The sequence below is a fragment of the Myotis nattereri genome, assembly GCF_964212035.1.
Source record: "Myotis nattereri genome assembly, chromosome: 3".
NCBI lineage: Eukaryota > Metazoa > Chordata > Mammalia > Chiroptera > Vespertilionidae > Myotis > Myotis nattereri.
The window spans coordinates 53,292,312-53,319,329 of record NC_138077.1 but is presented as its reverse complement, the minus strand read 5'-3'; the positions used below and the strand labels follow the sequence as shown (position 1 = coordinate 53,319,329).

Genomic DNA, 27,018 nt, shown 5'->3' with positions numbered 1-27,018 from the left:
AATTTTACCACAATTTCCCCATCTTCCCAAATTCTTAATAGCTGGTCAGGCCATTCCATTTCCAGTTCTGAAAAATGGCCACAAACCAGTAGTGATATAAAATAATACAGATGCTACAACTTGAAGGAGACACTAGGTTGCAAAAATAAGTGCGATTTGCAGACCATGATGAGTGGGATAAGATTCAACGTGGAAGGAGTATTAAAGACAGACTCCAGAGGAAAGGGAAAAGAAATGTCAAAGAAAATGAGACTGGAACAGAAAAACATCAGTCCTCATAACTTTTCTTTCGCTGGAATCCAGATGTAAGGACCAGACTGTTCTTCTATGATTTGCTTCACTTGGTTGTAAATATCTTCCAGCGTATCGCCCTGTACAATTGCTGTAATGAAATCAGAAACTTCCATTAAATTGTCTATCTTCACCATTATAATTATTGGTGAAATAGTAGATGCCAAATCTTAGAAATAGTTATTCATTCAGGAAGGGATACCATTTATGTATTGTTTGTTTAGTTAAATTGCTCATTTAATTAATTTTCCCATTTGTAAAATATAAAAACTTTTATTTTAAAAACTGATCAAAAAGTGGGATTTGGTAATTTTTACTTTCTTTTGTATATTTGGGAAATACACACTGAAGTATTTAAAGCCAAAAGAGCACCTGTCTGCAACCTACTATTAAATGTTTCAGAAAAAAATTATAAATGTGGTAAATGTTAACATTTGGGGAATAAGGAGTAAGAGTATATAAGAATTGCTGGTACTTCTCTTACAATTTTTCTGTAAGTCTGAAATTATTACATATATAAAAAAGCAATGGGTCACAACATCATGGCACTTAATGGTACTTAGTGTGACTACCAAATATACACTTACCATTATTTCAAACAAACAAATAACAATAATGACAAAAATTGTTCAAAGATACCTAAGGGGTAATTTAAAGGACAAAATGAATTAGAAAGATTATTTGGAAATTGCTACTCATTCTTTTCTTTTTAAACAAGTAATATCTTAAAATGGATCAAGATTTATAAAGGATGAAAGTCAATTTCATAGAAGAAATAAAATCTGAGTCTATTTTTCTCCAGTCATGTGTGAGTTATTCTTATACATGCTATCCTAATCAATAACCCAAGAAATACTAAATTTCAAGAGTCCTCATCATCACTGCCTAGGTTAGATGTATTATTTTGAAAATGGTAATATATCAATTACTACTGGTAGATGTGGGCATAGTTCAAAATCCTTTTCAATGGGTCACTTCATATGGCTCCAAAGCAAAATTCTATCATAAAGAGCACTGCCACATATGATGCCAACCTGTGAAATGCTCAGTAAATTCTTGTTCCAGTTTCATGGCTCTCTCAAATGTTTTTCTGGCTTGTTCTTCTGTTAGTCGCTTATTCATTTCCCTATGCAAATAAATTTAGAAATTGGTAATTACTACATTTTAATACTTTCTGAAGAAAGATGACAAAGGAAAGAAGACATAAAAACATAAAATCATGAAAAGCTGAGCTCTGTTGAGACAATGAATGTCATTAAAAACTAGATTCAGTCACTGAATATGTAGCTTTATACTTGGAATGACAGAAGGGTTTAACACATCTTTGCAATGGGACAAGGCAGCCAAAAAAACTTAGATTCAATAGTTTAGATTTTGATAAAAACCTCATATCTAAATATGACTTACAGATCTCCTACCAATTCATAGATGATAAAGGGGACATAAACATTAAACAACACTATGATAAGGCAATTAGAAAAATATAGTCTGGGGAAAACTACAGAATAATTTAGTTTTTTCAATGAATAAATAGGAAAAAAAAGGAGATATGTTTGAATCAAGTTCCAAGTAAGGTCTATTCATGACAATTTGGAACTTGATTCAAACAAACTGAAAAACATACACAAAACTTATAAAACAATCAGGAAAATTTGAACTGATGATATTTAACGAGTTATTAAGTGTGACATAATGATGTTTTTAAATAGGAAATTCCTATCTTTCAAATACATACTGAAATATATGGATGAAATCATATAATGTCTGGTGGGGGGCAGTGAAATAAGGTTCATCATAAATGATAATTACTGTTGCAGCTGAATGATGGGTACATGGGAGTTGGTTTCCTATTTAAGAGTGAAGACTTTCAATATTTCACCATTAAATATGGTGTTTGCTTTTGTATTTTGTAGATGACCTTCATGAGATTAAGGAAATTCCCTTCTATTCAGTTTTTAAAATGTTTTTGTCATGAATGGATGATAATTTTATGGAATGTTTTTTATGTTTATTAAAATGATATGCTTTTATACCTAAAATCGCTAATGTGGTATACGACAGTGATTAAAAAAACCAAATAATTAAAAATTGTGGCCTGGCCGGTGTTTCTCAGTGGTTGAGCATCAATCTATGAACCAGGAGGTCAGGGTTGATTCTTGGTCAGTGCACATGCCTGGGTTGCAGGCTCGATCCCTTGTATGGGGCGTGCAGGAGGCAACTGATTGATGTTTCTCTCTCTTCATTGATGATTCTCTCTCTCCCTTTCCCTTCCTCTCTGAGATAAAAAAATATTTTAAAAAATTGTTGTAAAATATACATGACGTAAAAGCTACTATTTAAACTATTTTTACACGTACAGCTCAGGAGTATTAATACCTTCTTTCATGTTGTTGGAACCATCACCATCATCCATCCCTAGAATTCTTTTCATCTTGTAAAACCAAAATACAAGACGTATTAAAAATAACTATTCTTTCCTCCTCCTAGCCCCTGGCAACCACCATTATACTTTGTCTCTATGATTTTGACAACTCTAAGTACTTCATATAAGTGGAATTTGTCTTTTTTGTGACTGGCTTATTTTACTTAGCATGTCTGCAAGGTTCATCCATGTTGTACCATATTGCAGAATTTCCTTCCTTTGTATGTATATTCCACATTTGCTTATCTATTCATCCCTCAATGAACATTTGAGCTTCTTCCACATATTAGCTATTGTGAATAATGCTACTGTGAACATGGGTATACAAATATCTTTCAAGACACTGATTTCAATTCTTGTATGTATATATCCAGAAGTGGAATTGTTCCATCATATGGCATTTCTATTTTTACTTTTTTGAAGAACTGCCATACCATTTTTCATAGCGGCTGCACCATTTTACATTCCTACAACAGTGTGCAGGAGCTCCAATTTTCCACATCCTTGCCAGCACTTGTTTTTTTGTTTTTGTTTTTTGTGTGTGATTTTGATAGTAGCTATCCTAGTATGTGTTAGGTGGTATCTCACTGCAGTTTTGATTTGTATTTCCCTAACAGTGATGTTAAGCATCTTTTCATGTGCTATTATTGTTCATTTGTGTATCTTCTTTGGAGAAATGTTTATTCAAGTGCTTTACCCATTTTTGAATTGGGTTGTTTTCCTATTAAGTTTTAGGAGTTCTCTATATATTCTGGATATTAAGCGTTTATCAGATATATGATTTGCAAACATTTTCTCCCATTCTGTGGGTTATCTTTTTACTTTGTATATTGTGCCTTTTGATACGAAAAACTTTAAATATTTATGAAGTATAATTTTTTAAAAAAAATCCTCCTCACCCAAGGATATGCTTTCATTGATTATTGGAGAGAGAGAGAGAGAGAGAGAGAGAGAGAGAGAGAGAGAGAGAGAGAAAAGAAAGAAAAGGGGGGGAGACATACACACACACACACACACACACACACACACACACACGTCAGTTGCCTCCTCTATGTGCCCTGACCAGGGATTAAACACGCAACCCAGGTATGTGCCCTGGAAATCGAACCTGTAACCTCCTGGTGTATGGGATGACACTCCAACCAAGTGAGCCACCAGGCCAGGGAAAGCCTATTTTTTTTTTTTTTGAATATTAAGGGCTCCGATTTCTTTTTTCTTTACTTTTATTTTTTATTTTTTTAAATTAAATCTTTATTATTTAGATTATTACATTTGTTCCTTTTTCCCCCCATAACTCCCCTCCTCCCAGTTCCCACCCCACCCTCCGCCCTCACTCCCCACCCACTGTCCTCATCCATCGGTGCACAATTTTTGTCCAGTCTCTTCCCACACCGCCCCCCACACCCCTTTCTCCCCCAAGAATAGTCAGTCCATTCCCTTTCTATGTCTCTGATTCTATTATAATCACCAGTTCATTCTGTTCATCAGATTATTTATTCACTTGATTCTTAGATTCACTTGTTGACAGATGCATGTTTGTTGTTCATAATTTGTATCTTTACCTTTTTCTTCTTCCTCTTCTTAAAGAAGACCTTTCAGCATTTCATATAATACTGGTTTGGTGGTGATGAGCTCCTTTAGCTTTTCCTTATCTGTGAAGCTCTTTATCTGACCTTCAATTCTGAATGATAGCTTTGCTGGATAAAGTAATCTTGGTTGTAGGTTCTTGCTATTCATCACTTTGAATATTTCTTGCCACTCCCTTCTGGCTTGCAAAGTTTCTGTTGAGAATCAGCTGACAGTCGTATGGGTATTCCCTTGTAGGTAACTGAGTTTCTTTCTCTTGCTGCTTTTAAGATTCTCTCTTTGTCTTTTGCTCTTGGCATTTTAATTATGATGTGTCTTGGTGTGGTCCTCTTTGGATTCCTTTTGTTTGGGGTTCTGTGCACTTCCTGGGGTTGTAAGTCTATTTCTTTCACCAGGTAGGGGAAGTTTTCTGTCATTATTTCTTCAAATAGGTTTTCAATATCTTGCTCTCTCTCATCTTCTGGCACCCCTATAATTCGGATGTTGGTACGCTTGAAGCTGTCCCAGAGGCTCCTTACACTATCTTCGTATTTTTGGATTCTTTTTTCATTTTGCTTTTCCAGTTGGGTGTTTTTTGCTTCTTCGCATTTCAAATCTTTGACTTGATTCTTGTGCTCCTCTGGTCTGCTGTTGGGAGTCTGTATAGTATTCGTTATTTCAGTCAGCGTATGCTTAATTTCTAGTTGGTTCTTTATCATAACATCGAGGGTCTCATTAGACTTCTTGAGGATCTCACTATATTTATCAGTGGTCTCACCAGTCTTTTAGAAGGCCTCACTAAGTTTATTGGCGGCTTCTAGACAATTCTTGAGAGACCTTAAAAGTGTGGTTTTGAACTCTATATCCTCCATTTCTGTCATTTTTGTCCTGTTTGTCTCCGCATTTTTTATGCTTTCTTGGTGCACCTCCTTGTGGTCTTTGTGCGTAGTCTTGTTGTAGTTAAGCCTTGATTGTTGTAGGTAACACTGGGGGGGATTTGACCTCCAGGCCAACTGACTGTGAGAATCAGCTGTGTCTGCAGCGGGAGAACTTCTGTCCTCTAGGGAGATGCTAATCTAGCCTTTGCCTAAGGCTATCCCGCAAATGCCTCTGCGCAAGGCTTGGGCAGGGCGGGTCCCAGGGAATCAACAGGGCGGGTGGAGTGAGCAGTTATGGCTGCTCTCAGTCCTGTCTCCAGAGGCTCTGCCTCTCAGAGTCCCAGAAACTGCTGCAAACCTCGGAGAGAAAGCTGCCCTCAAGTTCCGACTGATGCCAGACAGTCCCGCTTCTCCTGTTTGAGTCTGGGTCCTCAGAGACTCGTCCGGAATTGGAGCTCAGAGCCTGAGACTCCCTCCCGATTGAAACAGACAACCGCGCCCTCAGCCGCCAGCCTGCTCCGCACGCACCTCCGCACCTTAGTATTTTTCGCACTGCGCCTCCTCTGAGTCTCGGTATGCTTTTCTCTTTCCTTCTAGTTGTAGAATTTTCCCTCAGCCAGGGTGTCTGTTGAGAATCCGTATGAATTTTATTATGGTTCATCTACTTCTGCAAAAAAGTCATTGGGATTTTGATAGGGATTGCACTGCATTGCACCTGTAGATTGCTTTGAAAAGTTTTGACATTTTAACAATGTCTTCTTCCTAATCCATGCACATGGAATGTGTTTCAATTTATTTATGTCTTCTTTAACTTCTTTAGTGTTTCATGGTTTCATTGTACAGATCTTTCACCTTGGTTAATTTTAGGCATTTTAATCTTCTTGATGCTATGATAAATGAAATTGTTTTTGTAATTTTATTCTCAGATTGTTCACTGTGGAGAAATGATTTTGTTGACTTTGAATGCTACTCTGTTGAATTTATTAGTTCTAGTAGCTTTTATGTGGCATCTTTAGAGCTTTCTATAGATAAAATAATATAATCTGAAAACAGAGATAATTTTACTTCTTCCTTTCCAATCTGGATGTCTTTCATTTTTTTTCTCACCTGGGACAGTTTTTTTCTTTGATCTGGCCAGAACTGCCAGTACTATGTTAAATAGAAATGGTGAAAAGCAGGCATCCTTGCTTTGTTCCTAATCTTAGAGAAAAAGCTCTCACTCTTTTACTGTGTGATGTTTACTGTGGAATTTTTATTCATGGCTTTTATATTAAAGTAGTTTCCTTCTCTTCCTATTTTGAGTGTTTTTATCATGAAAGAGTATTGTCAAATGCTGTACCTGCATTAGTTGAGATGATTGTATGGATTTTCCCTTTCATTTTGCTGATGAGGTTGATTATGTTTGATTTTCATGTCAAATCATCCTTATATTCCAGAAATAAATTCTACTTGGTCATGGAGTATAATCCTTTTAATATACTGCTGAATCCGGTTGTTGAGGATCTTGGCATCAATGTAGTTTTTTTTTTTTCCCCCTTATAGTATCTTTGTATCAGGGTAATACTGACTTCATAGAATGAGTTAGGATATATTCTCTCTTCAATTTTTTGGAAAAGTTTGAAGATTTGCATTAGACCTTTTAAAAATATTTGGTAAAATTCACCAGTGAAGACATCTGGTTCAGGACGCTCCTTTGTTGGGAGTTTTTAATTACTGATTCAGTTTCCTTACTAGTTATAGGTCGATTTAGATTTTCTATTTCTTTGTGATTTAGTCTTGGTAGGTTTTATGTTTCTAGAAATTTATCCATTTCTTTTGGTGCTCAATTGTTCATAGTACTCTACTTATAGTCATTTTATTTCTGTAGAATCAGTAGTAATGTCCCCCATTTCATTTCATATTCTAATAATTTGAGTCTTCTCTTTTCCCCCTTAATCCATCTAGCTAACGGTTTGTCATTTTTTGCCCATCTTTTTGAAGAATCAACTGTTGGTTTCACTGATTTTTTCTCTACTGTTTTCTATTTTGTTGATCTCTGCTCTAATCTTTTTTTTTTAATATATTTTATTGATTTTTTTACAGAGAGGAAGGGAGAGAGAGAGTTAGAAACATCGATGAGAGAGAAACATCGACCAGCTGCCTCCTGCACATCCCCCACTGGGGATATGCCTGCAACCCAGGTACATGCCCTTGACCGGAATCGAACCCGGGACCCCTCAGTCCGCAGGCCGACGCTCTATCCACTGAGCCAAACCGGTCTCGGCTCTAATCTTTATTCACTTCCTTCTGTTAGTTTTGGGTTTAGTTTGTTCTTATTTTTTTAGTTCCTTAAGTTACAGTTAGGTTGTTAATTTGACACCTTTCTTGACTTTTTTTTTAAGAATATTTTTTCCATTGCTTTTCAAAGAGACTGGAAGAAAGAGGAGAGTGGGAGGGGAAGAGAGAGAGAAACATTGATGTGAGAAGGTCACATCGACTGGCTGCCTCCTGTATGTGCCCCAAATGGTAACAGGGAGTGAATCTACAACCTAGGTACATGCCATTGACTGGGAATCAAACCCGAGATCCTTAGATGTGAGGACTGATGCTCTAACCACTGAAGACCACCGGCTAGTGCTTTCTTGCTTTTTAATGTAAGCATCTATAGCTATAAATTACCCTGTAAGCACTGCTTTTGCTGTGTACCATACATTTTTATGTTGTTACTGTTTTCATTCATCTCTTAAATATTTTCTAATTTATCATGTGATTTCTTCTTTGATCCACTGCTTGTTAATTTCCAGAATTTTGTCAAATTTCCAGTCTTACTTTTGATATCTAAATTCAACCTACTGTAATCAGAGAAGATACTTATCTTTTAAAATCTATTTAGGCATTTTGCCACCTATGGTCTTTCCTGGGAAATGTCCCATGTGCAAATGAGAATGTATATAGGATGGGGCAAAAGTAGGTTATAGTTGTGAGTACACAAAACAGTTATTCTTGTATTATTTTCCATACAAAGAACTATAAACCTACCTTGGCTCCATCCTATAATGTGGTGTTGTTGGGTGGAGTGTTCTGTATGTGTCTGTTAGTTCTAGCTGATTTATTGTGCGGTTTAAGTCCTCCATTTCATTACTTATTTTCTGTCTGGTTGTTCTATCCATTACTGTGAGTGGGGAATTGAAGTCGCCGACTATTATTGTAAAACTTTCTCCCTTTATAATCTCATGATAAAGTGAATGGATGAGGAGTTGCTTTATATGGATGGACAAAGAAAGTGATTTATTGAGATGGAATCTACTCCTGAAGACACTGTAAAGATTGTTGAAATGACAACAAAGGATTTAGAATATACATATAACTTAGTTAATAAAGTAGCAGTTTACTCTAATTTTAAAAAAAGTGCCCTAACTGGTTTGGCTCAGTGGATAGAGCATCAGCTTGTGGACTCAGGGGTCCCAGGTTCGATTCCGGTCAAGGGCATGTACCTTGGTTGCGGGCACATCCACAGTAGGGAGTGTGCAGGAGGCAGCTGATCAATGTTTCTCTCTCATCGTTGTTTCTAACTCTCTATCCCTCTCCCTTCCTCTCTGTAAAAAATCAATAAAATATATATTTTTAAAAGAAGTGTTGTTTTCCACTTAGCAGGATATTCTTTTTTAAAAAAATATATATCTTTGATAGCCAGTTAGCCTGGAGGTCAAATCACCCCCAGTATTGCTGACAACAATCAAGGCTTAACTACAACAAGACTGCGCACAAAGACCACTAGGGGGTGCACCAAAAAAGAATAAAAAATGCGGAGACAAAGAAACAGGACAAAACTGTCAATGGAGGATATTGAGTTCAGAACCACACTTTTAAGGTCTCTTAAGAACTGTCTAGAAGCCGCCGATAAATGTAGTGAGATCCTCAAGAAATCTAATGAGACCCTCGATGTTATGATAAAGAACCAACTAGAAATTAAGCATACATGGACTGAAATAATGAATACTATACAGACTCCCAACAGCAGACCAGAGGAGCACAAGAATCAAGGCAAAGATTTGAAATGCGAAGAAGCAAAAAACACCCAACTGGAAAAGCAAAATGAAAAAAGAATCCAAAAATACGAAGATAGTGTAAGGAGCCTCTGGGACAGCTTCAAGCGTACCAACATCCGAATTATAGGGGTGCCAGAAGATGAGAGAGAGCAAGATATTGAAAACCTATTTGAAGAAATAATGACAGAAAACTTCCCCTACCTGGTGAAAGAAATAGACTTACAACCCCAGGAAGTGCACAGAACCCCAAACAAAAGGAATCCAAAGAGGACCACACCAAGACACATCATAATTAAAATGCCAAGAGCAAAAGACAAAGAGAGAATCTTAAAAGCAGCAAGAGAAAGAAACTCAGTTACCTACAAGGGAATACCCATACGACTGTCAGCTGATTTCTCAACAGAAACTTTGCAGGCCAGAAGGGAATGGCAAGAAATATTCAAAGTGATGAATGCCAAGAACCTACAACCAAGATTACTTTATCCAGCAAAGCTATCATTCAGAATTGAAGGTCAGATAAAGAGCTTCACAGATAAGGAAAAGCTAAAGGAGTTCATCACCACCAAACCAGTATTATATGAAATGCTGAAAGGTATCCTTTAAGAAGAGGAAGAAGAAGAAAAAGGTAAAGATACAAATTATGAACAACAAACATGCATCTGTCAACAAGTGAATCTAAGAATCAAGTGAATAAATAATCTGATGAACAGAATGAACTGGTGATCATAACAGAATCAGGGACATAGAAAGGGAATGGATTGACTATTCTTGGGGGGGAAAGGGGTGTGGGAAATGCGGGAAGAGACTGGACAAAAATCGTGCACCTATGGATGAGGACAATGGGTGGGGAGTGAGGGCGGAGGGTGGGGCGGGAACTGGGAGGAGGGGAGTTATGGGGGGAAAAAAGAGGAACAAATGTAATAATCTGAACAATAAAGATTTAATTTAAAAAAAAGAAAAAAAAATATCTTTATTGATTTCAGAGTGGAAGAGAGAGGGAGAGACAGAAATATCAATGATGAGAGAGAATCATTGATTGGCTGCCTCCTACATGTCCCCTACTGGGGATCGAGCCTGCAAACTAGGCCTATGCCCCTTGACCAGAATCAACCCCGTGACCCTTCAGTCCACAGGCCCACTCTCTATCCACTGAGCCAAGCCAGTTAGGGTAGTTTACTCTTATTTTGAAAGAAGTTCTACTGTGGGTAAAATGCTATTAAACAACATTGCAGGTTACAAGAGAAGCCATTCATGAAAGAGAGTCAATCGATATGGGAGACTTCACTGTTGTTTTAATAAATTGTCACAGCCAACCCAGCCTTCAACAACCAGCACCCTGGTCATTCAGCGTCACATCCAGGCAAGACACTTCACTGTCAAAAAGATTATGACTTGCTGAAGGCTTCAATGATGGTTAGCATTTTTAACAATAAAGTGTTTTTTAATTAAGGTATGTACATTGTTTTATTAGACATAATGCTACTGCACACTTAATAGACTATAGTATAGTGTAAACATTAACCTTTGTATGTACTGGGAGACTAAAAACTTGTGATTTGCTTTATTGTAATACTAGAGGCCTGGTGCATGAAATTCGTGCACTTGGGGGGGGGGGTGGTTCCCTAAGCCGGGCCTGTGCTCTCTTACAGTCTGAGAGCCCTCAGGGGATGTCTGACTGACGGCTTAGGACCGCTCCCCACGGGAAGCGAGCCTAAACCGTCAGTTGGACATCCTTAGTGCTTTTGCGGAGGCAGGAGAGACTCCTGCCACCGCTGCTACGCTCGCCAGCTGTGAGCCAGGCTTCTGAGCGCTGCTCCCCTTGTGGGAGCACCCTGACCACCAGGGGGCAGCTCCTGCATTGAGCATCTGCCCCTTGGTGGTAAGTGCATGTCATAACAACCAGTCATTTGTTATTTGGTTGATTTGCATATTAGCCTTTTATTATATAGGATTTGCTTTATTGTGTTGGTCTGGAACTGAACCTACAATATCTCTGAGGTATGGATATACTTTTGTGTGTAGTGGAGACTGCTCATTATCATTAATGTAGAACAGAAATGTTCAACCTGTATGCCACAAAGATTTTTAAAACATGCAATACCTGACTATTTAGTCAAGGGCAATGACCTCTTTTCCCTTAGTGTTAAATAAAAAACAGTGACAACAGCCAGCACAATAGCCATTCGGTGTAAATGAATCAAAATTATGCCTATTTTTTTTTTTTTTTGTCAGATCAGCAAAAATTTATTTTTGGGTGTGCCACAGAATTTTAGTAATTAGTTTATGTGTGCCATGAGATGAAACAAGTTGAAAATCAGTGCTGCAGAATATTTCATTGTGTGACTATGTCATAATTTATGTATTCATTGATGGGCATTTGGATAGTTTCAATGTTTTGGTTATTTTGAATAGTATTTCTGTCAACAACCTAGTACATACATGTCTTTGGTAAACATCTATAAACATTTCTATTGAGTATATATCTAGGAATGAGACTTCCAGTTCTTAAGTTATGTGTATGTCCAGCTTTAGGAGATACTATGAACAGTTTACAAATGTGGAAGTATCAACTTACACTCTTATCAGTGTTAAGAGTTTCAGTTGCTCTATATCCTTGCCAACATTTGACATTTTCTTTCAGCATGTGGGTGATAGAGTTTGACACTGTGGTTTTAACTTACATTTCCATGATTAATTGATCATCATATCTCATGTTTACTGACTATTTGGATATCCCCTTTTGTGAAGTGTCCAAGTCCTTTGCTCATTGATTGCCTGTGCTAACCTTTTTAATGTCTATTGAATATGTAATGATATTCCCACTTTAATTCCTCGTATTATTTATGCCTTTATTTTCTTTCCTTAATCTTTCTTATTAACATTTTATAGTATTTTCAAAGACAATTATTTTTGGTTTTGTTGATCCTCTCTCCCATAATTTTGTTTTCTATTTCATTAAGTCCTACCTTCTTTGAGTTTAATTGACTAGTGTTTTTCTAATTTCTCAAGATCTTAGATTTTCAACATTTATTCCTAATATTTGACTTCCAGCATTCTTTCCTAATACTTATGGTTGTGGCTTTCCATCAGCAAGGCTGCTAGATCCTCCAAATTTATTTACTTGATAATTTCATTAGCATTTCAAAATACTTATTTAGACTGATTTCTCATTTAGTTAAAAACATTTATTAATTTAGGCCGATTTCTTTTTTGACCCATTCAGAAGTAACCCCCAAATATATGGGAATTTTCTAGTGATCTTTTCATTATTGATTTGTTGTAATTTCATAATGGCCACAGAATATTTGTTTTCAATCATTTGTATTCTGTAGCTTAGCATATTAGTTTTGTTAATTTTATGCACGCTTCAAATAAATGTGTAAATTTTGTTGATGTCAAGTGTAGTGTTCTACATATGTAAGGTAAAGTTTGAAATATGTGCTGTTCTATATCCTTACTGATTTTTTGTTTGTTTTCTTATTCTATTACTTTCTGACTGATGTGTTAAGTTCTCCCACTATGATTGTGGGATTTTTCTTTTCCTGTACAGTTGTATATTTGGGCTTTATATATTTTGAAACTGGGCTATTAAATGCAAAAAAAAGTCTAAATAGATCTTCCTGATAGAGTGAAACTTTTATTTTTATAAAATTGCTCTTTTATATCTCGATTAATACTTCTTGCTTTAAATTATACTTTGATATAGTAATATAAACCAGCTTGCCTATGATTAATTTTTGCATGGTATATCTTTTTTCTATTCTCTTACTTTTGGTCTGTCCATAGCCTAATATTTAAGGTGTGCCTTTTGAAAGCAACATATAGTTGAGAGGTTTCATACACACTATCCCAAAATATGGTATCTTGGCATACTGCATATATTAAGATAAAGGAATTTGAAAAATGGCACGTGCAGGAAAAACTCTGACCTACCCCTGAAGTAGGTTATAAGATCTTCATGTGAGAGATGACCTCCCTATACCTGGAGAGAAGAAGCATTCCTGGAGGGATGCTAAGAGGAATTTGAATGAACAGGCCTTGGTAAGTTTCTTCTAGTTTACTACTCTTAACTCATATCCTATGGTCCTATCACATTTTCCCGTGACTTTCTACTCTTTGTCAAACCTATAGTATAAAAGTGCTCAGGTTTAACCATTTCTTTGGATCTTCATTTCCTTATGAAGGCTTCTATGTCATGAAAAAATTACATCTGTAAGCTTTTCTCTTGTTACTCTGTCTTTTGTTATAGGTTAGAACCTAGAAGAGTAGAAGGAAAATATTTGTTCCTCTTCTACAAAAGCAACATACAATTGTTTTTTCTTCATCCATTCTGATGAACTTTGTTCTTTAACTGGACTATTTAGTTTATCATTTAATTGAAATATTTGAGTTCATTTATACTATATTACTATCTGTATTCTTTTTGCCCCACCTATGATATGTTTTTATTTGCCCTTTTCTCTCTTCTTTTAGTTTTTTTATTTAAATTGTATTTCTTGGCCTCTATTATACAACATTTTATTTCTTAACTAGAGGCCTGGTGCACAAAAATTTGTGCACTGTGGGGGGGGGGGTCGCTCAGCCCGGCCTGTGCCCTCTTGCAGTCCGGGACCCCTTGGGGGATAATCACCTGCTGGCTTAGGCCTGTTCCCGGGTGGCAGAGTGCAGGCCCAATCCCTAGGTGCAGCCCCTGGTCGGGCTCAGAGCAGGGCTGATTAGGGAGTTGGGGCGCCGCCCCCTGTCATGCACAGAGCAGGGCAGATCGGGAGGTTGCGATGCCACCCTCAGTCATGCTCAGGGTAGGGCTGATTGGGAGGTTGGGGCACCGCCCCGTCACACTCAAGGCAGGGTCGATGGGGAGCTTGTGGCGCTACCCCGTCACGCACAGAGCAGGGCCAATCAGGGGGGTTGGGGGTCTGTAGCCTGTCACGCATAGAGCAGGGCCCATCAGGGGGTTGGGGCGCCGCCACTCTCACACTCAGGGCAGGGCCGATGGGGAGGTTATGGCTCTACCCTGTCACACACAGAGCAGGGCCGATCAGGGGGTTGGGGTGCCGCACCCTGTCACACACAGAGCCGCAGGGCGATCAGGGGGTTGGGGAGCTCCCCCCCCTATCAGGCACAGAGCAGGGCTGATCAGGGAGTTGGGGCACCTTCCCCTGTCACGAACAGAGCAGGGTGGATAGGGAGGTTGTGGCCCCGCCCCGTCACACACAGAGCTGCAGGGCAATCAGGGGGTTTGGGCGCTGCCCCTGGTCATGCTGATCCCAGTGCCGGGAGGCCTCTCAGCTCCGCTGATCCCGGTGCTGGGAGGCATATTACCCTTTTACTATATAGGATAGAGGCCTGGTGCCTGGGTGAGGGGATGATGGCTGTTTGCAGCTGGTCACACACCCTTCAGGGTGGTGGTCCCCACTGGGGTGCCTGGCCAGTCTGGATGAGGGGCTGAGGGCTGTTTTCAGGCTGACAGGTGACTGAAGCTCCCAACTGCTCCATTTTTTCTTTCTTTCTTTTTTTTTTATTCTGGGCCAGCTTTAGCTTTGGCTCCAGCTCTGAGGCCTCGGCTGCTGAAAGCAGGTATCTGGTTTGTTTGGGTTCTATAATCGAAACACTGTATCAACTCCAGCTCTGAGATCCTGGCTGGATGAAAGCAGGTTTCTGGGGTTTTATATAGCGTCTATATTTGTAACCATGTTTCAAACTGCAAGCTCAGAGGCTGGCAAGGCAGGCGGGAAACGTTGGTTTCCTCCGTCACTGAAGCAAGCAAGCCTCATGTTAGCTTCAAGCTGCCTGGCTGCCGGCCGCCATCTTGGCTGGCAGTTAATTTGCATATCTCGCTGATTAGCCAATGGGAAGGGTAGCGTACATACGCTAATTACCATGTTTCTCTTTTATTAGATAGGATGGTTACTCAGAGTTATACTGCTGCTCCATTCAGTAGGTATTAGCCAAATGTGACTGTTTAAATTTAAAATTCTAATACATATTCCCTTATACTTAAGTATATTAAAATTGGTGATGATGATAGTTAATATCAGAGTGCTTACTTAATCTTCACAACAATCCTAAGAGGTGGGTATACTATTAATTTCTCCATTTTACAGATAAAGAAACTGAGATACAGGGAGGTTAAGTAAATTACCTAATCTAATGAGTGATAGAGACTGAATCTCTACTTTGATCCTGTCTCTTATTTCACTTACATGATATTTTCCACGGATTTGGGCTTAATAAAAATGGAGATTGGGTAAAGTTGTGCAATCTGTAATCTCTTTATGGCATTTCCAGACACATCGAGGATACAGTGTTTGCCCTAAAATAGAGAGAATAAAGAAGAAAAACAAGTGAAAACAAATATTTTCAATTATATCAAAGATATATTTCCTTAAAAAAAAAAAAAAGATATATTTCCTATAGGTACAGAATCAGAATTATGATATGTTTGGATCCTGTTCACTTTAACAAACTTGTTATTTTTGTTAGCAAATTAAATAAAGACAATGAATAATGACTATGAATAATTAATTTTCCATTCTCAAATATTACATTTAAAAAGGAATGAAAATACATTAAGAAACCTGGCTCTCATTATTGTCAATATATTAATTTGCTCAACTCTAGAATATAAATTAGTTTCACAATTGTTAGCTCATACCACTCTGAAAAACAAAAGAAGAGTTCACTATTTGTTCACAGATATTTTTGTATTTAACCTGTGGTTCAGGATTATTGGAATTAAGACTCTCCTCTCTTCCCCTCCCCTCTTTAATGCAGTGATTTGTTTGAAATCTAGTTAATTTAGTTCCTGTTTGTATATCATTTTTCATTTCCCTCACCTTTCCTTTTTATTTTTAAAAAATATATAAAATGTTAACATAATTCTAAAGTCAAAATTATATAAAGGTATACTTGAAGAAATGTCACACTTTCATCCTTTCTACCTCATTTCCATCTCCCATCCTTTTCCACCCCTTCCTCTGTAGCTAACCAATCTCATTAGTTTCTAATTTATTATTTCTACACCTTACTCTTGTGTGAATTTGTGTGAATTCATATCTTTTTGTCTGTTATTTTATTAGGTTTTTGGTCTCTATTTTCTTAATTTTTAAGAGTTCTTTATATATTTGGAATATCAGCCCCTTGCTTGCAATTTTTTTCTGTCAGTTGCTTTTTGACTCTGGCAACCGTGTTTTCCACTAGTTTTTGGAAAAGTTTTTTTTTGCCAAGTAAAAACCATTTTTATTTTTAATGTGGTTAAATTTATTAGTCTTTCATTGGATCTGAATTTTAATTCATAGTTAAAAACTTGCACTATGACTAGGTTACATTTTCTTCTGTCAATTGTATTACAGCCAATGTTTGTGTATAGTGTGATTTTAAATTAATTAATTAATTAATTAACTTTTCTCTAGTCGCCCCAGCACTATTTACGAAAAACTCTTTTATTAAAAGCCCTGGTGACTGGAGATTGCACCTTCATCATCCTATAATAAAACCCTAATATGCAATCGACCGAATGCCAGAACAACCGGTTGCTATGATGTGCACTGACCACCAGGGGGGCAGACGCTCGATGTAGGAGTTGCCCCCTGGTGGCCAGTGCACTCCCGTGGGCTAGTGCCGCTCAGCCAGAAGCCTGGCTCATGGCTGGCGAGTGCAGTGGTGGTGGTGGAAGCCTCTCCGCCTCTGCGGCAGTGCTAAGGAGCAGCGAGCAGTAGGGTGGTAAGGAGCGAGGGGTCCCGGACTGTGAGAGGGATCCTGGACTGCGAGGGGGATGTTCGCCTGCCAGTGAGAGGGTGCAGGCCAGGCTGAGGGACCCCCCTCCGGTGTATGAATTTCATGCACCAGGCCTCTAGTATACTATATTTTCATATATATCTAGGTCTTGCCTGGATTCTCTTTTCTATTCTACTGGTCTGTTTGTCTATTCATGTGACAGTACTATACTAGGTTTTAATTAAGAAGACTATAGTATGTTTTAATAAGATACGGCTGGAATCCCTTGTAGCTTTTTTGTATTGTACTTGCTTCTCATATAAACTTCAATTTGACTTATCAGGTCCCATAATAAAGGTGGTATTTTTTATTGGGATTGTGTTCATATATAAATTAGCTTAGACAGAACTGACAGCTCTGCAATATTGAGTCTTCAATCCATGAACATGGTGTATCCCACCATTTATTTAGGTCTTTAATTCTCTGAGCAATGCTTTGGAGTTTTTAGTGTATTGGTCTCAGTATCTTTTGTCAGCTTTATCTCTAAGTATTTAATATTTTTTGATGCCACAGTAAATAATAGTTTTTAAAATTTCAATTTATAATTGGTCTGGTATATAGAAATACCACTAATTTCTGTATCCTTAAATCTTGCTAAACTTACTAGTTCTAGTAGCTTAAAAAAATGTTTGGTTTTTTTATTTTGGCCAAATTACTGGGGGGTGGGGGGGGGGGGAAGATAGAGATAGAGAGAGAATGAGAGAAACATTGATCAGTTGCTTCCTGTACGCACCCAACCAGGCATCAAAACCACAACCTTTCAGTGTATGGCAGTGATGGCGAACCTTTTGAGCTCGGCGTGTCAGAATTTTGAAAAACCCTAACTTAACTCTGGTGCTGTGTCACATATAGAAATTTTTTGATATTTGCAACCATAGTAAAACAAAGATTTATATTTTTGATATTTATTTTATATATTTAAATGCCATTTAACAAAGAAAAATCAACCAAAAAAAATGAGTTCGCGTGTCACCTCTGACATGTGTGTCATAGGTTCGCCATCACTGGTGTATGGGATAATGCTCCAACCAACTGAGCCATACCAGCTAAGGCTCTAGTAGCTTTCTTTCTTTTTTCTTTTTTTGGTAGATTCTATCAGATTTTTTATATAAACCATCATGTCATTCGCAAATACAGACAATTTTACTTCTTTCTTTACAATCTGCATGAATTTTCTTTCTTTCTTTTGCCTTATTGTACTGGCTAGAACCTCTAGTATAATGTTAAAAATAAGTGCTGCCCTAGCCGGTTTGGCTCAGTGGATAGGGGGTGGCCTGTGGACTGAAGGGTCCTGGGTTCAATTCCAGTCAAGGGTGCATACATCAGTTGCAGGCTCAATACCCGGCCCCAAGTTGGAGTGCGTAAGGGAGGCAACCAACAGATGTGTCTCTCTGTCTCTCCCCTTCCCTTTCACTCTCTCTAAAAATCAATGGAAAAATATCCTCGTGGAATATTGTTTATCAATTTGCGAAGGTTATTTTCTATTCTTGGTTTGTGGAGAGTTTTAATCAAGAATTGGTGCTGATTTTGTCAAATGCTCTTCCTGAACTAAGCAAGTGATCATATGTTTTTCCTTTTTTAGTTACATTGACTGATTTTCTAATATTTAAATGTACCTTGCATTCTTTGGATAAACACTACTTGGTCATGACATATTACCACCTTTTTATATATTGTTAGACTCAATTTGCTAACATTTTGTTTAGAATTTCTGCATTTATATTCATGAGGGATATCAGTCTGCAGTTTTTTGTAATGTGTTGTCAAGTTTTGAAATCTAGGTAATGCTGGACTCTCAGAGTGTGTTGGGAACTGTTCCCACCTTTTAAATTTTATGTAGAAAATGGTATTATTTCGTCCTTAAATGTTTGGTAGAATTTATTAGTGAAGCCATCTGGATCTGGGGTTTTCTTTGTGGGAAGGTTTTTAAGTAAAAATCAATTTTATTAAAGATATAGGGCTACTCAAATGATGTATTTCTACTTGAGTGAGCTTTATTTCTTCCTAGGAATTTATCCATTTCATCTAAATTACTTAGTGGTAAAAAGTTGTTTCTAATAGCCTCTAATTTTTTTTCTTTTAACATTTATAAATTCTGTCACTTCTCTCATTCCTGAGATTGGTAATTTGTATCTGCTTAAAGTTTTATCAATAACACTGATCTTATAGAAAAACCAAATTTTATCTATTGTTTTTCTGTTTTCTTTTTACTAGTTTCTTCTCTGACCTTATTATTTCTCAGCATACCACATAATCTGCACTTTTATTTATACTATGTGACTTGGGATTTAGTTTATTTATTCATTCTTTTCTTGTTTGAAAAATTTTAAGGTAGTAAATTTTCCTTTATTCATGGTTTTAAATGTATCCTATGAATTCTGATATGTATTATTTCATTATTATTTTTAAGAAATTATGTATTTTCTCTTTCATTTAAGAGATAACAGGTGGTTTTAAAATTTCCAGTTGTCTGGGACTTTTTGTTTTTAATTTTCTAACAACCTATAGATTTTTCTTGCATTGTGATCTGAGTATTAATTGTAATATTTCTACTTTGTGGAACTTCCAATTATTTTCTTCTCCACAAGGTTTGCACAAGAAATAGCTTGCTGTGATTTGTTGTTTACTTTTCAATTGACTAATTTGAAGTTTGGTTATTACCAGTTTTTCAGTTAGGCTGAGCATATAGTTATTTTAATTAAAAAAATATTTTTATTGACTTCAGAGAGGAAGGGAGCGTGAGAGATTGAAACATCAACAATGAGAGAGTATCACTAATCAACCGCCTCCTGCATGCCCCACATTGGGGATCAAGCCCAGAACTCAGGCATGTGCCCTGACCTAGAACTGAACCATGACCTCCTGGTTCATAGGTCGACACTCAACCACTGAGCCACTCCGGCTGGGCTGAATTTTTTTTTTTAAATATATTTTATTGATTTTTTACAGAGAGGAAGGGAGAGGGATAGAGAGTTAGAAACATCGATGAGAGAGAAACATCGATCAGCTGCTTTCTGCACATCCCCTACTGGGTATATGCCCGCAACAAAGGTACATGCCCTTGACCGGAATTGAACCTGGGACCCTTGAGTCTGCAGGCCGATGCTCTATCCACTGAGCCAAACCAGTTAGGGCCGGCTGGGCTGAATTTTTAATAAATTTGAAAGAAATACAACATTACAAATAAAATTAAAGCTACAATTTCTTGCCCACTCTTCCCAAAGGAAAACCACTGGATATTGGCTGCATTTACTCCTGAAGCAGATGTATCATTCCCATGCATGTTTTTACGTTTACTAAATATGTATTAACTATACAGGCTGTTTTATGTTATTAAAAGTTTACATACATAGTATCATACTGCATATAGCCTTTGCAATTTCACTCATTCATTGTAATTTTGAGATTTATTAATGTGGATACACTTTAGTACTTGTATTAGCTTATTCATTCTAGCTGCTATCCCACTGCATGAATAAATAATAGTTAATTATTCATTTCCCTTTGTTGATTCTAATTTTTCACTATTATGAAGCGGTTGGTACTATGAACATTCTTATAAAGGATCTTCATGTGTGAATCTCTACCAAGATACCAAGAAATAGAATATTTGAGTCATAAGATATGTGCATTTAGTAGATACTGCCAAACTGTTCTTAGAAGTTCTATTAATTTCTATCTCCACTAGCAATATCTAAGATTTCCTATTTTCTCACATTCTTGCCATCACTGACATTTTCATTTTTTCAATTTTTAAAACTAATCAGAATTAACCAAACCTTTTATAGAAAAAGTAGTATTTACAGATGGAAAACTGAGATGCTGAATTACTGCTTTACATTTATTGGTATAATATGACTGAATTTTAAACAACTAGTTTTGAAGGTATAAAATAACTTGATGGTTATTTTCTAGACCCAAGTAGTGTTTTAAGCATAGTACCACGTCTGGGACACACTTTGGCTTCACTTTAAAACTGTTTTAACACAATGTCAGTAAGTCATCATACTACCCTGAAGGATGCTTTCAGATAATCTCTTGCTGTTACAGTATTGTTGAATATTTTTTACATGGTCTTTTATTAATTGACTCTTTAGGAGAAATTTCTGTCTAGTTTCAGTACCAGCAGCAACTAAACTTATCTTGAACATCTGGTTCATTTTTACTGATTGACATTGCTGATCTGAGCTCCTTAATTATGCTAGATGTTGGAAACACAAGGTCTCTCTCTAGCAAGTGGATAGAACCTTAAAATAATCTCCCTTCTTAGAGAGATTCAAGTTATCGTTTCTATCTCATTTTATCAATCTTTATCTTGTATGTATTTTCCCAAGCCATCTAATATTATTTAGTTGAATGAATTAGTAACATTAATCAATTCTTCATCTGTATTTTTTCAAAAATATGAATTAAAAATTTCTATCCTACTGTCAAAGGCATACCTAATTAGAAACTATATTCTGGGATCATTTTGATGCTTACCTTTTCTGCTACTTCTCGCACAGACTGAACACTTGTTCCATACAGATGGTTGTTATACTGCCCAGCTTCAATGAATTTATGTTCCTGGATATCTTTTTCCATCTGTTCTCTTGAAGTCACAAAATGATAATCTCTTCCATCTACCTCATAATCTCTTTTTGGTCTAGTTGTATCTTTAATAGAAAGAATTTTAAGTGTTTAGTATTAAAAATACAACAAATCCATTTTATACTTAAATACCTATTTTATAAAGTTCAATGCAACAGAGGTTAATTTAAATTTGAAAAAGGATGCCGAAACCGGTTTGGCTCAGTGGATAGAGCATCGACCTGCGGACTGAAAGGTCCCAGGTTCGATTCCGGTCAAGGGCATGTACCTGGGTTGCGGGCACATCCCCGGTGGGGGATGTGCAGGAGGCAGCTGATCGATGTTTCTCTCTCATCGATGTTTCTGACTCTCTATCTCTCTCCCTTCCTCTCTGCAAAAAATCAATAAAATATATTTAAAAAAAAAAAAGGACAATAATATGAAGGATAGAAGAATAACTGATAAAATAACTATATAAACCACTAAAAATGATAATGTTTACTTTATCACACACAGTGACAAAATGTTAAGAATGATAATTAAGATTTTTTTATGTGGGTTACTCACGAGGAACACATGATCCAAATTTGTCCGGAAATTCTGAGATCAAGTCATCATTTATCCTGTCTTTCATAGGTCCCAATATAATCACTGGTCGAGTGTAATTAACTATCAAGATAAGTATACTGCATGTTAAAAGGAATAAACACTAAACAAACATCAATGTATTTTATTTCACCAAAGAACAAAGTATCCTTAATAGATAGCAAGATTTTTTTTTTCTTTTTCCATCAATGATGCCTAACTTGCTAGTTTATTAGCATTCACTAAGATCTTAAGCTTAAGTCAACCCCCTGTTGGAAGAATTGATAATTCAACCAAGTTAAATCCAGCATTTTAGCAGATAATGTTTATGTACATTACTAACATCATCTCATTACAAATGAGAAAACACAGTACTGTATTTTACTGATCATTTAAAAAATGTTTTTATTAATTTAGAGAGAAAGGAAGGGAGAGGGAGAGATAGAAACACTGATGCACCAACATCTATTGGCTGCCTCCTGCATACCCCTTGCTGGGGATTGAGCCCAAAACCCAGGCATGAGCCCTTACTGGGAATCAAACTGGTGATCTCTTGGTGCATGCATGGGTTGACACTCAACCACAAAGCCACATTGGGCTATTGATGATTTTTGAAGTAGAAATTGTAAGAAAGCAGGTCAAAGAAAAACAAAAAGAAACTGAGTATTAAGAAGTGATTTAATCACAGTAGTAATCTAGAAAGATAAACTACTAGAAGTGTATACACTGGATTTTAAGGGATCATGCTGGAAAACATCGGTAGTGACAGTCGGAATTAACATTGTGGTAGGAGGGATGACAAGGAGGTGATAAATAAGAAAGATATGATAGAAGAACAATAGTTCCTAGAAACTAATTGGACAAGGTAGATGAGGAACAAAGAAAGATCAAAGATGCTTCCAAGACTTTGAACAAGGGTCAGTGGAAGGAGAGTAATACTTTTATGAACTCTGGAAAGACATTATTACTTAGGAAATAAGACACCAATACAAAACCACTAGATTCTATTATACTCTGGGCTAAAACCCGTATTTCATAAAATACATATAGTAAAGTTCCACATTTATACATATACTAAAAAAATAGTAAGATTCTAAAAACATTTTTTTGAGGTATGATTTAGAGCTAGTTCCCAAATTAAAAAGTATATTTTTCTAGATTATAAAACATCAACAGGCTTCACAAACCTTCTTGTTGGTTCACTGGTTCATAAGACAAGACATATTCTTCTTGACCACCTATTAGAAGATTAAAATACAGATAAGAAAATCTGTAAAGATAACTAATGCTAATTTAATTCTTCATACATAACATAAAAATTACTAGGACGTTACTAAGGAAATAGCAAAGACGTAGAAAAAGGTACTTTATAAATTATTTTTGGCAAGTTTTAGTAAAAAAGTAGCAAATCACAAAGCTATAAAGATAAGTTTGATAAATGTAAAAACAAAATGTAAATGTGCTATGTATTTCATAAGTATTTTTCTATTATCTGTGCTTACAGATTATCATTAGATTTATTTAAAATTTTCATTTGTGATGTCAAGTATGGCCCATTAATCTAAGAACTATTAAATTTTAAAAAGGTTAATACTTTTATGAGCAGTTCTACATATGTGTATATTAGGTAATTTCCAGCTATTAAGAATATGCAGCTATTTTAGTCCCGTCAGGTATAACATTTAATAGAACACATGCATATTTTTATAATTACAACTATTTTACAATAAAAATTTTAAAAAATATTTCATTGATTTTTTTACAGAGAGGAAGGGAGAGGGATAGAGAGTGAGAAACATCGATGAGAGAGAAACATCAATCAGCCACCTCCTGCACACTCCCTACTGGGGATGTGCCTGCAACCAAGATACATGCCCTTGACCAGAATCGAACCTGGGACCCTTCAGTCCACAGGCTGACGCTCTAATCAGAGCCAAACCGGTTAAGGCACAATAAAAATTTTTTAATGCAGAGGTAAAACTACTGTCACTATTTCACTGATAAAAATTCATTTATTCTAATAATTCATTTATTCAATATTTTAAAAATTACATGTAAAGTAAGCTAAAAAAAGCTTAACATAAAACTAAATCCATTCCTTCAAACAAAATAAATCACACAGTAAAGGAGATAAAATATATTTTGCTTTTATCTTATAAGTTAATTCCTCTAACATTAATTAAAGGTTTAGAGCTTTAAAAAGCTTAGAAATCATAACTCAATGAAAAGAACTAAAAAAAGAGTTAACAATTTTAGGAGTTCTTAACACACACACACACACACACACACACACGAAAACAAATAGGAAGGGCTGTTAATTCAAGTGGTTCCACGAAAGCAACCAATATTAGATAATGTATTTAAAGATTTTTTTCCTGGATTAGCACAATTCTTTAGCAACCTTTTCACTAAATTTGTCAATGGTTTATATTATATGTATGCAGCTGTAGATCTTTTAAATTTACATATTGTCATAAATATTCTTTTCTACTTTAAAAGTGTATTTCATTGTTCTAAGTTTATTACCATAATATATAAAATACACATTTACAAGCTGCTTTTTAATGTACTGTATGGAAAACATGATTTACATATTAGCAAAAACATGCAATTTTAATATTCCACACCTAATAATTCATGCAAATGATGAGACAGTATATACTTTCATTACCTCTTTTTAGTCTAGAAAGCTACTCAACTACTCTATGGTGAATTATGATTATAATAAAATGCTAAAATATATAAAATCACATTTCCATACCAAAAAAGGAAAATTATTGAGTAATTATTATGCAAAAAAAAAATAACCAAATGAGTGAGGATTGAAAGTATATATTGTCAATATGAGAAATAGTAGGAACTGATATTAACAGGATGGACCTTTTGAGCAGCCATACTCATCTGTAATCAAGATTACTTTCATATTAGAGAGCAGTAAAAAAAAAAAAAAGTTAGAAAAGCAATTTAATTATTAAGGTGCTAGAACTGACAATATTCATGTACTCTCCCCTCCTCCCATGCCCAAATCTGTTTAAAAACTTCACATGCTTGTAGAGTTCACTTAATAATGTACAGTAGTTCCTTGAACAATTTGGGGGTTAGGGATGCTGAGTACCTACACAGCTGAAAATCTACATAGAACTTTTGATTCCTAGTAGCCTACTGTTTACTGGAAGCCTTACTGATAACATGAAGTTGATTAGCACATATTTTGTATGTGTATTATATACTGTAAGAATACTTACAGTAAAGTGACTAGAGAAAAGAAAATGTTAAGAAAATCTTTAAAAAATACATTTACGGTATTTATTGAAAAAAATCTACATATAAGTGAACCTGTGCAGTTCAAACCCATGCTGTTCAAGGGTCAACTGTAATACCCAGAATGTAACACAAAACACCAAAAATAAAATCAGTCTTATAGTCTGAGCAACTGTTGAAAAGTTTTCCTCCATAATTTCTATATTCACCAAAGGCTGGTGATAAAGAATAATTTGACCCAGACCAATACTGGTGACACAATAAAAAAGGAAATAAAGCCAATTATAATTTAGCATTACTGAAAAATAATTTTAATGCTTATATTATAACAAAATAAGTACTAAAGAAAATGGCAAAATGTAAGTTTACCCCTCATTTAACTATATACTTACTTCATTTAAAGATATACACACATATATGTACTATGTTCACAAATAGCACTCTTTGTAAAAAAGATTCCAGTATTTTATTAAAATTTTGGAAAGTAACTTCTATACATAATTTTTTTCTGTAATTTTTTCAAGTTTTTTGAATTTTAGTTGTCTTTCCCTGATTTTAAAAGATTAAGTATTTAATTTTCAGTTTTTAGAACACATCACTAAAGGGAAAAAAATTCCAAAGAATATATATTACTTGAGATTACCAAAGAACAAGTAACTTAAAACACTTACGGTAACTACTTTCACTATCGCTGGCATTAGAAGTTACATGCTCTGAAATTGCAGGATAATGAAAAAAATAAAGAAAACACAGTGTCATGAGTTTTAAAAAAGTAAATTATAAATATAAACATAAGGTGACATTACAAAATATTGATATACACCACATACTTAATAAAAGTTTAAAAAGCATTTCTGATTTTCTTTGAAAAGTTTTATTTTCTCAAATAAATAAATATGAATTAGCAAGGAAAAAACTCCTTAAGGACAATGCCCATTTTTGTATAACACAGTTTATGAACAAAGAGGTCAGAGTGATTCTAAATTAGTTCAACTGTAGACATAAAACCCCCAAAGAGAAAATGGCACTAATTAATTTAGTTTATGAAACAGTAATGACTGACAAAGGAGACAAGTTATATTTGAGCAAACAGATGCCCATTTTAATGGAGATGTCTCAAAAAATAAATGATCTTGCTTTTAGTTCAGTTTTCTTGTTCCTGAAAAAAAAAAAAGTTAAAGTCCATGATCCTGAGATCATACAGATGAAGCATTTTAGATGTCATAGATTCAGATGCTCCAATAAAAGTCAAGTGGAAGGGAATTCTAGAAGATGGGACTGTTTTCGAAAATAGATTAATATTTTTGTGAAACTCTGCTTTGATGAAATTGACAATGCTTGCTTAAAACAAAAAAGATAAAAGCAAATACGCTTTCATCAGTTGCATATTGCCAGGCCTCTCCTGAAAGTGACCCCATTCCATAACTTGATTGTTCAGTAAACACCAGGTACTCTTCTTATGTAAATGTAATCTCAGCTGTCCTCTCAATAAATATTTCCCTTGAATAAAAAAGTAATTTTATTTCTAAAAACTAAAACCCAAAATTTCCCCAGGCAAAACAGTAGATAAAGAAAAAATTTCAGGAGAAATTATCTGCTGTACCATACCACCCACAGAGTCTCCTAAAGTCAAGTAGCACTA

The 27,018-nt window shown here is 35.8% G+C and overlaps 1 protein-coding gene across 6 annotated transcripts in view; it reads right to left on the bottom strand.

Annotated features, from left to right (window-relative positions):
* The window catches only part of DLG1 (discs large MAGUK scaffold protein 1), a 285,441-nt gene that overhangs the window by 1,440 nt on the left and 256,983 nt on the right, over window positions 1-27,018 (bottom strand). For 2 of the 6 annotated variants that reach the window (XM_081085334.1, XM_081085336.1), the window contains 8 exons: window positions 26,048-26,089; window positions 24,996-25,031; window positions 23,303-23,353; window positions 22,098-22,199; window positions 21,444-21,616; window positions 15,389-15,498; window positions 1,326-1,417; window positions 149-382 (listed from right to left, as the gene is read on the bottom strand). In XM_081085334.1, coding sequence (XP_080941460.1) covers window positions 276-382; window positions 1,326-1,417; window positions 15,389-15,498; window positions 21,444-21,616; window positions 22,098-22,199; window positions 23,303-23,353; window positions 24,996-25,031; window positions 26,048-26,089 — 713 coding nt within the window. In that variant the 3' untranslated portion in view covers window positions 149-275. Of the gene's footprint in view, window positions 1-148; window positions 383-1,325; window positions 1,418-15,388; window positions 15,499-21,443; window positions 21,617-22,097; window positions 22,200-23,302; window positions 23,354-24,995; window positions 25,032-26,047; window positions 26,090-27,018 lie in introns of those variants that run through there. The other 4 variants (XM_081085335.1, XM_081085337.1, XM_081085333.1 and 1 more) reach the window with 3 other exon arrangements.